Raw genomic sequence first — 11,548 nt, forward strand, 5'->3', positions numbered from 1 at the left:
AAACCATCCTTTTCCTAGTAATGTGCTCATGGTTTGGCATTGCCCCAAAGTGTAGGCTGTTGAGCAGCCAAGTAGAGGAGATTTATGGTAAAAGCACCTGAGTTATTTCAGATGCCTGGAGTTATCCAAAAGTCCTTTTGGAAACTAACCCTCACAAACAATCAAGTCCTTTCTGAAAAGCTTACTAAGTACTTTACTATTTCTTTCTAAACTGTGGTGGCTACAGAATTCAAGGGATCTCTGCACAATAGCTACTCTATCTGAGCTAGGTATTTATTAGCAATTTATCTTTTTTATGTTATCTCCAGACTATAACACTGTGCATTCTTCATCTGCCTCCTTAATATCATCAGTTTTACTTCTTATTTACTAGTTTTTAGTTACACAGAATTTAGTTACCTTATGCCAAGGGCTGTAGTCTTCTGCTAAAAGAGATTCTTGACATTGTTGGCTAACAAACCGAAAGGGATGATATGCAAAAAAACTGTCAAACATCCTGTTTCCAATACCACTGAATTCATGGGACAATTCAAAGGAATAAGTGTTGGGATTAATTATTTTGAAATGCAAAGTGATGAGGTGGACAGATGATCAGGGTAGTGCAAGTAAACGAAGTGGAAAAACCTGTCTTGTGGTATATTAAGGGAGAAAAATAACAATTCCCCCCACCCCCCTTTCACCTAAAAGGGAAACTAAAAAGGACCAAAGATGCTTCTGAGGGGACTGATGTGTTTTCATGACACATTTCAAAATAATCTTTCAGAACTGCTTTATAATTCATTTGGGGGATTTGCCTAACAAAAGGGCCTACAGGACCCAAGCCTTTGTGGTGCACATCAGAAGCAACATGAAAGCACTATTTGCAATGATTCATCCTGCATTTCTTCTCTTTGGCTCTGTGAGCTGATTATTAGTATGTCCTAAGCCTGCTTGAAACATACTGACCCGGTTGAACAGGTTAGTTAACGTAAATATTGTAATTAAAAAGCAGACTCTGTTGGCTTCTGTGGGAGAGCTGTAACCACAGCTGCACTTGGCTATTGCAGGCCAGATTCTGATCTGAGTTTCAGGGGTGAGAAGTATTAGGCTGGATCTGACAAATGTAAACACCTGTGGGACTCATCAGCCTTCACAGATTCACACAGCTTGTCGAACTAACTCCTCTCTCTCCTCTCTGAAATGCTCTAAAATCTGTGTCAGGAATTTGCTTTCTGCCTGCATCTTGTTGGCTGGGAGAGATCTTCTGGCATGGTGCAGCTAACCAAAAAGTTGGTACCCAGCTAGCAGGCGAGCATTCTGAGGGGCAGCAGAGGCATCAGGAAACTGTTCACAGAAAAGCTTTTTGGCAGAACAGAAATCTTTTTTTTTTTTTTTTTTTTTACCTCTTCTTACCCAAATTTGTCTTGCAGCAGTGCAATGCTTGGAAATAACTATCAGCATGGATTTATAAAGGGTGGAATCTCAAAGATTAAGATTGATACTGTGGATGTGAGATGTGCTACCAGAACCTGCAGTTAATGATTGCCGTTTTCTCTCTAGTAGATCAGGATTGCACTTCTCCTGCTTGCTTTCACAGAAGCAGAAAAAGAGAGTGAGATCCAAGCTTAACTTCTCACTCCAAGCTTTTCTCTACTTTTGTCTGCTGAGTGAATAATAATCCCTACAGCTACAGACACATAGAGCCTCTCTCTGTGTAAACTGGTGTATAACAAGAGCACACCTAGGAATGGTACTTACTAATTCAGAGTTTCACAACGAGGGGTCCTTGGCAGAAATCCAATAGAAGCATACCTCGGATTGAGATCCTGAATCCAAAGCAACTTCTGTAACTCATGAAATGTCCACATCTTCTCCATCAACAGTGTGAGAGAGAATAAATTCCAGAAACCACGTAAGGGGCAGCCTTGAATTTAACTTCGTTTTTAATTTATATACCAGCCCTTTACTTACCATCCCATTATACTTTCATTGAATATCTTTTCAGTGTTCTGGATCACAGACACCTTCAAAACTTCAAATGCTTTTTGATTCAACTTTCATAATTTTTCATTGCACGGAAGAAATCTGTTTGGCGCACTACTCCACTTCAGTCAACACCTAGAGATGAGCTGTCTGTATATTCTTAGATATCTTTACAACAAAGATCATTCCAAATACCTCTGAAAATACTGCAACTTCTGTGAACCTGTCAGGGCATAAGGTCTCTTCCCAATCTCGTTACCAGATGACATTTGATGGGAAAGTTCTTGAGTTTTTAAGAAAGCTAAAGCTTCAGCTAAGGCTTTCAATGGACTCCAAGCTGTAACTTGCAGCTTGGCATGGTTTAGTTGCAAGAGTGACTCAAGCTCTGCTCTGTCAGTGCAAGATTTGCATTCTTTCCAGTGTGGAAGTCAGGTCTGAACCAGTGTGCTAAACCACTGCTTGTAGTTAATACTAACATTGAAAAAGATCTGAAATACTTTCAAAGCCTAAACACATTATTTTGCTCAGCTAGTAACTAATTAAAGATAGGATGCAATTAACAGTTCAGACTCAGTTTCCTGAGGTTACTCTGTGTTCATAACTACCACTAATTAGAAGTTTGTCTGATTACTTATTTGTTCTGTAGTACCGTCTAGAAGCCACATTTTTTGATCTTATGTATATGGCATGTACATCAACATGAGAGGGATTGTACTTGCTCCAATGATCTTTAATATGTTTGTACTTAGCTTGCCACCCAGTTTTTTAAAGTAGTCCTGGTTTTCCTGGAAATACTAGCCAAGACACAGCACAATGTTGTACAAAAGATGATGATAGAGTCCAAAGCCTGTTGAGTTCAGGCAACTTATTGAGGTGGTGTGTTAGAGCCCGCTTCAAATTCATCACTTGTGTGATCAAGTATTTATTAGCAGGTATGTGAGCCGTGGAGCAACAGTCAGCATGAATGCTGAATGAGGCTTATAATCATACTTTTGGCTCCACAGGTAAACACTTTGCTGTGCCACTGTTGCACCCAGTGTAGGGCACTCCTCATTACTCTGGATGATACTGCAATAAAAATTCCATGTGCAACCGCAGTGTTTTATCTCGCTTTTGACAAACCCTGTGTTATGCCAGACAGCATTATCTTGGTGCTTCATACCAAGGTTAGAAGAAAGCTTGATTTTATCAAGAGGAGGAAAAAAGTGGGTAATAGTTTTTGTGGGGGGAGAATAAACAAGTAAAGCACAGTGTTAGCCTTGAAGCGTTGTCCAGATAATTTACCAGACCATCCTAAAAACATTATTTTTCATTCTTGTCATTGTTTAAGGACATTTTTAGGTTGTTTTAATGGTAAATAAAGAGGAAAGTATTATGTATTGTATGCTTCCCTCCGTACTCTTGCTCACCGTACCTAGTCACATGCACACAGCTAGGAAACGATGTCGCCCTTGAAATCAAAAACAAGTTAAACTTCTGAACTTTACTGTGTTTGTTTGTCCTACGTGAAAACTTACAACTGCAAAAATCTGTCTAAGATCCTGAATTATTGATTTTCTAATTAACCTTCTTGAGGTGGTCATGAAATTGTTCTGTTTTCAGCTGTCTGTCGGTTCCCGTGTCAGAATGGTGGGGTCTGTGAGCGACCAAATGCCTGCTCGTGTCCGGATGGCTGGATGGGTCGTCTCTGTGAAGAGCGTATGTATCATCCATTAAGTGTAATTTTTAAGGATGTTGTAGGTAGGACAAATGAATTTACTGCCAAGTGGGAAAATTACAGGCCTAAGAGCCAAAAACATAAAAAGCATAATTTTGTTCTGCTTGACAAATTAGACTAGAAATGACTAAGCAATTGCTTGTTTCTAGACAAATGGCCATCCTCTAACACCTATAAAAAGATAATACAGCTGTGATAATAATAGCTGCTCAGGTAATACGGCTGGGGCACCTTTTCCATCCTGTCCTTCCTGACCTGTGTTCCACTGCCCCACAAACACTGGGCCGGCTTTTCCTGGCCTGGGCCATTGTGTAACTAGAGAACTGGATCTGTTCTGGTTGGGAACAGCCAAATCTGACCTCTGGGCATGTCAGAACTTCTATGGGCAGCAGTGGAGATGCCAGGTTTTGCCATATTTCCCATTTCCTTGGCAGTGCTCTTTACAGAAAGGATTGGTGAGGTCCACAGCCAAGCGTGCGGACTCGGCCCTGTATGTTGGGCATTTTCAGCAGGAGAGGGGTTGAGCCCGGTGCCTGGCAGCATTGTGTTGGGAATGCCACAACCGATTTCCTTACCTTAACGTTAGCAACGATACCTAGTGCATTCGTCAGAACCAGAAGACATGCCCCTAGACATTTTGATCTGTCATCCCAGTTCTGACCCTGTTTTCCTTTATGGGGAAAATGAACAGACAGCTGACTGGTTAGATTACAGTTCAGGCAGACACAGGCAATAGCCCTTTTTTTTTTTTTTTTTTTCTTTGACAGAGGTAGCGAGGAGGAGAGGCTTCCCACAATTGGTTAATGCCACCTTGATTCTGCATTATTGCTTGTCAAGCAAGGTACAGCGGTGAACAGAAAAGTTAGGTTTAGTCTTTGGTGCTGATGGCCTGTTCTGGAAGTCAGAGGGCTTTTTGAGTGCTAGCACTGAGCACTGATCTGTAAGGGCCAGGCCCCAGGTCAGGCCACAGGATTTGGAAAGAATTCATTCACTTCCTACCTTACGGTACATTTCACAGATAATAAGAGAGGTACATCTTCCTGAGAAGGGCCTGACTACCTTGAAAAATGTGCAGAGCACTACTCATTTAGTGATACAGACAAGAGTGAATCTTGGTGATATAGATTAGTCCCGTGAACTCCCATAATTTCATTATTCCTTTCTTACCCAAGCTGACTGTGCCTTCTCAGCTTGATCTCTGCTATGCAGCAGAAGAGGAATAAACTGTGTCCATCAGTCCTCTGCAGCCCCCATTCATCCTCCCAGAATAAAACTGCCCTGCAAGTGCCTCACATGGGTCCAAATTTTAGGCCCAGCTCAACTCTTGCTCCTGTGAGAGCATGTTCACACAGGTACTCCATTCAGTTAGGGTAGTAGAGATGGTAATTTTATGAAGGTCCTTAAATCACAGAAATCACAGAATGGCTTGGGTTGGAAGGGACCTCAAAGATCACCCAGTTCCAACCCCCCTAACATAGGCAGGGATGCCACCCACTAGATCAGGTTGCCCAAGGCCCCATCCAGCCTGGCCTTGAGCACCTCCAGGGATGGGGCATCCACAGCTTCTCTGGGCAGCCTGTGCCAGGGCCTCACCACCCTATGAGGGTAGAATTTCCTCCTAACCTCTCATCTAAATCTCCCCTCTTTTAGTTTAAAACCATTTTCCCTCATCCTGTCTGATTGAGCAAAGAGTTGCTCCCCATCTTTTTTATAAGTCCCCTTCAAGTACTGAAAGGTACTTAAATCCTTTATGTACATAAACCTTTATGTACAAAAGTAGATAAATCACAAGCAGTTTGCATATTGCAACATTTTGTAGATCTCATTGGCACAGCATGGGTTGGTTGGTCATGGGCCATCAACTACTTGGTATAACACAGCAGTTCTCTGGTGCCTTTGTTCCCCAAAGCTTGCAGCCACAGTCAGCCCGTTGCACCCAAAATGCCTTGTACTGCTGGAGACTGGGAGGCTTGTGGTGTCACCTGTCCCAGCATGTTTTCCCTGGCCCAGACCAGGGCTTTCCTACGAGCAGCGTGTAGTTCCCTTGTTTTGGATGTTACACTGTGGGACCTTAGGTTCTTTTCTTACACACCCTCCTCTTCACTTGCCAGAGGTTATTATTCTTACTGGTTCTCTTCCCTTCTCCTCAGCAATATGCATTCTGCCATGTCTCAACGGAGGTCGCTGTGTGGCTCCTTACCAGTGTGACTGCCCTGCTGGATGGACTGGAGCACGATGCCATACGGGTAAAACGCCTCTTACCTAGATTTTTCTCCACACTTTTTGTGACTCCTCTGTCAATGTTTAGCACAGTTTACTGAGGACTCTGTAGCAACTACCAGGCTTCTCTCAGGAAAACCCAGCCCTACAATAATATTCCCTGAGCGTTGCTTTCCTCAGCTGCAAACTATTTTCAGAGTAGTCCATGATGCGTCTTAACAATCCTCAGAGAAATTTAGTCCCAGAAAGGACAAACAGCATTCAGAAGAGGGCTGTCTGCAAAAAGTAGTACAGTGGAGAGAAGATAGTATATGAGCTTCTCAAAAAGAGCCTGTACATTGTTTTATGTACTCACTCATCATTGTACAGATTTCACCACTGGACTCAGAAGCAAGTTGCAAGTTTTGCTGAGGCTTCTCAACACATAGCTGTATGGTGTGGGGGCAGGTGAAGCTGATTTGCAATGAGGGGTAACATTTTGAACCAAGGTTTGGCATACTTGCCTCCACAACAACTCTGAATAAAAGGCAGCTTCCTAAAGGCTTATCCCTATGGAAGTAGCCAACAAAACTCATAGTGACAGAGTGATCACTGAAATGTCTTTCAATCATTACTGAATCTCAATCATTAGTAGATGTTAACTACTTTATTATTATTATTATTATTATTATAGAGTTTGCTCACTGTATTTTTGTTGTTCAGGTGCACCTTAACTGAGGCTAACAGGGCCTTGACATGAAAGCTGGGCGTTGCTTTCCTGTAGGTCTTTCGAGTGGTTAATTGGGTGAACTCCAGGAAGAATGCATGCTATTGTTAATGAATGTTCATGTTCAGAATTTCAGAGTAACCAATTTAACTCAGAACTGCTGTTTTTTGAAGGGACACTAGCCTAGCACGTAATGCTGTATTTCCTCAAGTATTTCAGAAAGTTTGCAGCTGTAACAACATAAGTACTTGAGGAGAACAGATGGCTTTTTTAGTTCTGGGCCAGCAATTCAAATTTGTTCAGGCTGACTTGCTTTTCAGTAGCTCAAGAAAAAAATCTAGTGGACAACTCTATCTGTGCCAAAATCCATTCAACAAAGTACACAAGCACCGTTTATGAAGTTACTACACCAACTCTCGTTTCACTTCCTGGTTGTGACACTGTACCATAACAGAGCAAAGTGAAATGGGAAATATTTGGATTACCTGCTGGTCTCACGGGAATAATTAGATACATGAGGTGAGAGGTGAAGATGTTTCATTCATATTCTTCATTCCAGAATCTGAAGTCATTTTCAATATGAGAAACCCGGCACACTTAATTGCACAGGGATGGTCCCTCTTTATAACCTCCTGCCATTGTTTGCTTGTGTTTTGGCCCAGAGGAAACGAGTAGAGTATTTCCATCTCCTTTACACATTCCTGGGATTACTCATTTCCATTTCCTGTAATTCTATTCTAATCAGTGTTTCTAGTGATGCATATTACTGGCAGAAGTACCACCCAAAGTTTGTCTTCCCTGGTGTCTTTAAGTCTATCCTCTTAATATGGTGTTATCTGCTTAAAAGACTTCATGCTTTTCAGCAACCTGGTGTTAGAAATGTTTGTGTAGGAAGGAGCTCATTAAGAGAGTCTCTGAATCTGTTGTGTAAATTGTGTGGTGCTTTTATCTCCTCGTCTCAAAACTGATAGGAAGACTCGAAGCTTTCACTTTCTCTGTGTGGCTGCCTGATACCTTGGGTTTGGCTGTCACACAGGAGCAGATGCAGCAGTTTCCCAGCTGACCCAGCACTGTCATATGAGGAAGGCTAGCGCTTGCTCTCCGGTTCAAATGCCCCGTACCACCTAGTCACACGTCTTAGGGATATCCAGTGCCTGTCAGGAACTTGCTGTCACACTCTGCTTACTTTCCCTGTCTCCGTAGAGGTGTCACTGTGTGAATGAACTCTTACTCCTTGCCTGCTGTTGATGTGTAAATGGCTTTTTGACCTTTAGCTCCCTGTTTGTTCTACCTCTTTCTGGACTTTTTACCACATCTGGTTTCTGCTTCTCCTGGCTGCTGCTCAGCCATCACATTCCTGTCAAATAAACATCTACATTTTCTTCCTAGAAATGAGGCCTATTTTTCTGTTGATTTTATGACTTTTCTCTTCTAATCCCTCCTCCTGCTCCCACTTGCATTCCTTTTCTGCCTCAATCTGGGGCAAAAAGAACAGAATTTTTAAAGGCAAGATAAAAATGTGTACTGGCTCTTCCATGCAGCTCATACAGTGCAACAGACCGCAGAAGCAGCAGAGAGGTTTGAATCACATTCAGCAGAAGTGAGCCTCTAACACCGCCCTTCCCAGAGCAAACCATCTTTTACAAGAAACCCAAAGCTGACATTTACTGCTGTAGCTTTGAGAGCAGTCTGTTTGTAACAAAACAATGCAGGCTGGATTTCCAGCGTGCCGTTCCTTAACAGCTTGGAGTTGGTGTTCTCATTAACACAGTCTGTGTGTGCATTTGTACGCAGCTGTTTGCCAGTCGCCTTGTTTAAACGGTGGGAAGTGCATACGGCCAAATCGATGTTATTGCCCCTCATCATGGACTGGACATGATTGCTCTAGGTAAGTGTTGCTGAGTGCTCTCCCATGGCTATGCTGTTTGGCTCTTACTGAGCAGTAATTTTCAAGAACTGCAATTAATTTTGCAGCAGAGCATCTCTAGATCCTGTAAATCTGTGGTAACTGGACAACTTGCTGTTTATGGGCAGTCTGGAAAGACCTTAGAGACTGCTCTGCCAAGTGGTTGCCAAACATACAGAAATCACAGTCAATGGTGCATTTATGTGTGAGCAAGCAGGCAAACCTGCAAGGTTTAGCCTTATTGTAATGCTGTAAATGGAGGTGTTTGCTGTGATGTAATACAGGATGTTCTTCAGGAAAGTCGGGTTGCCTGCTCTCTGCAAGCATTCAGTCTGAACTCTGTATGCCTCAGCTTGAAGCCTAGGGTCATGCAACCGGCCTTACAAATGATAATTCTTCTTACGCTCAGTGTTGGGTGGTATCATTGTGTGGAGCAAAATGCAGTGCCTCTGAGTCAAGTCCCAGCTCAGACTGCCTGACAGTGCCATCCCTGTGCCAGGAGCCACAAGGACTGGGCGTAGATCTTGTTCATGTATGCTGCCTTTTGCAGAATTTTACCTGTGCTTGTGCTTTGGTTTGCTGATTCATGTCTAACAGGGCCAGCAGCGGAGGTCTTCAAACCAGGAGTTGCCATCACAACGTGAGGCAGCATTTAAGTCTTAATTGCAGCTTTGTTTTTTAAAGATGATTTGTGAAGTTTGGGCATTTGGCTTCCAGGGGAGTCTGAAGAGGACCCAGCTTACCTTTGGGAAGCTGCTTTGTTCCACACTGCCATTAAGAGCCATTTACGGCCCTGGAGACAGAAGGCAGGAGGAATTGTAAGGGTGTTGTTGTGGTCAGGAATCAGATATAATAACACAACATGCAGCACGAGGTCTCTGCTCCCCACATGGAAGATTATTGAGGGCCATGAAACACATACTGGCAAAAATATCTGTACCTCAACTCCTCTCCAGCCATGCCTGCCTGTCTCACTGATCTGCCATTCATCTTAAGGCTCTGGATGAGGTACCTGCTTCAGCAATTGTGTTGTCCAAAATGAATAGCTTTCCTTTGTGCTTATATATATATATATATAAGCGAAGCAGCTTAAATTTACTGCCAACAAGCAGTATTTGGCTTTAGGCTGAAAGTTACAGATACAAAGTCTGATAATATTTCCATTTAGTATACGAGGCAGGTGAGCCCAAATTCACTGGATTTATCTGCCAAAAACTCTAGAGTTTAACACTGAGAATAACTCTCTGAGAGTTTCAGGCTGTTACCAAACTGGACTTCTCTTGTTATTATTTTGTGTGTGTGTGTGTTGTTTGGTTGGTTTTGATTTGTTTTTTGTTGTTGTTGTTGTCTGATTGTTTTTTTGTGGTGTGGTTGGTTGTTGGTTTTTTTTTGGTTTGGTTTTTGTTGTTTGTTTTTTTTTGTGCAGGTCCACAGCTACCAGCAGCATTGTGAAACCCAAGAGAAGGTGGACCATTGGCCCTGTAGGCTTGTGGTCCAATAGCTCACCCCTTCAAGGGTTGTTTGAGAGGAGACTTCCCACACAGAACCGGAGGGGATGAGGGAAGATGGCAGAAACAGGCAGTCGGATCTGTTCTGTGTTTTGTTAAACATTGGCCTCGCTCCCTGTGGCTCTTTACAGCGTAGGATACTGTGCTGAGGACTCAGAAACTATACAGGCAGAACAGGAGTAAGTGCCACGATAGCAAAGATTCACTGTTGCTGGTTAACTAGGTGTGATTTACAAGGGGAAGTTGAAAGGGCCAAAAGCTTTTATCAGCATCCAGGAGTAGACGAGCTCCAAACCAGTCCATGATGAGTCACGGTTTACATTAGACATCATCTCCCTCCCTTTCCCTCTCTATGTAGTGCCTTGAGCTACAGCCCTCTAATCCCTGGTGCAGTTTCAGACACCTTCACCACATGCCTCGCTGTTGATCTTCCTCTGCATGCTCACCGCAGCACTGATATTATTTTGTTTGTTTTGTTTTGACACAGGAAACGGAAGGCTGGATTCTATCCCTTTTAACAGCAGAGCAGCAGTTTTACACTCAGAAACCTTTCTTCAACCTAGGTACCAGGGCTTGGAATCTAATGCAGTGTAAATCACATCCATCGCTTCCCTTCCCCCCAGCTCCCTTGTTTTGTATTTTTTTTTGTGATATATTTTTTCTATACACTCCATTTTAAAAGAAATCCTCTGTATTTTCCATTTACAAAAGTATTATCAAATGTATGCTGCTACACACACACCATACACACATACACATACCAAGGCAAAGATTCCTCCTGTCCGCTGAGGAAGGAGTTGTGTATGGCGAATGGTCCCTCCCATTTCTTACACACAGTAAGCTAATTAAAAAGTACTATACTGCCAACCATGATTAAACAGAATAATGTGGCAATCGTCTGCTTATCACCTGCCACGGCACATTGAAGTCCAGCAATCCAATAGTAAGGAGTAGTTACGTAAGGCTAACCAGGCAGCTAAACGTCGCGTCGGGCCTGTTTCTGAACTCAACGCTGATGTAAATTAGAGGTACATCTGATAAAGCCCATATTGTAACCAGAGTTTCTGGTAGGCATAAGAACATGCTGTAATGTTCGTTATGTGACGCTAACGTCCTTGGAAAGTGACTTAATGGAAGGCGTTGACGTGGATTTTACCTGAGACTTGTTGGTAAAACAGTCAAAAGTGTAAAAGAGATGAGAGAACATCATTTCATCTGGAGAAAGGCAGGCAATGTCTAGGCAACAACAGCCTCTGAGGCTTTTTGATTTACGGGCAGCTCAGGTTTCACTCTAGGGCTGGTAATCCAGGGTGCAGCAGTGGGCAGCGGTCAGACCGCCGAAACCGCTGCGTCCCACTTGGAAGGGGACTCACCACCCCCTGCCTGCAACCAGCACCCCTTTCGTGAGTAAACTACACAGCACATGTCTAGCAGCTGCCTGAAGTTTGGCTAGCCCTGGAGGAGGGAGAGAAGGCACAGTAGTGTTTACAGGCAAAACTTTGCAATGTGCTTACAGAAGGGTGGTACTT

At 43.1% G+C, this 11,548-nt stretch overlaps 1 protein-coding gene across 1 annotated transcript in view; it reads left to right on the forward strand.

Moving 5' to 3' along the window:
- The window catches only part of SVEP1 (sushi, von Willebrand factor type A, EGF and pentraxin domain containing 1), a 101,033-nt gene extending 90,390 nt beyond the window's left edge, over positions 1-10,643 (forward strand). Inside the window, exons 46-49 of the mRNA XM_084305623.1 lie at positions 3,565-3,660; positions 5,830-5,925; positions 8,400-8,493; positions 10,507-10,643. Of these exons, the coding sequence (XP_084161749.1) occupies positions 3,565-3,660; positions 5,830-5,925; positions 8,400-8,493; positions 10,507-10,537 (317 nt within the window). The 3' untranslated portion in view covers positions 10,538-10,643. The remainder of the gene's footprint in view (positions 1-3,564; positions 3,661-5,829; positions 5,926-8,399; positions 8,494-10,506) is intronic.
- The last annotated feature ends 905 nt before the right edge of the window (positions 10,644-11,548 follow it).

Source organism: Netta rufina (assembly GCF_964035555.1).
Source record: "Netta rufina genome assembly, chromosome: Z".
Taxonomy (NCBI): Eukaryota; Metazoa; Chordata; class Aves; order Anseriformes; family Anatidae; genus Netta; species Netta rufina.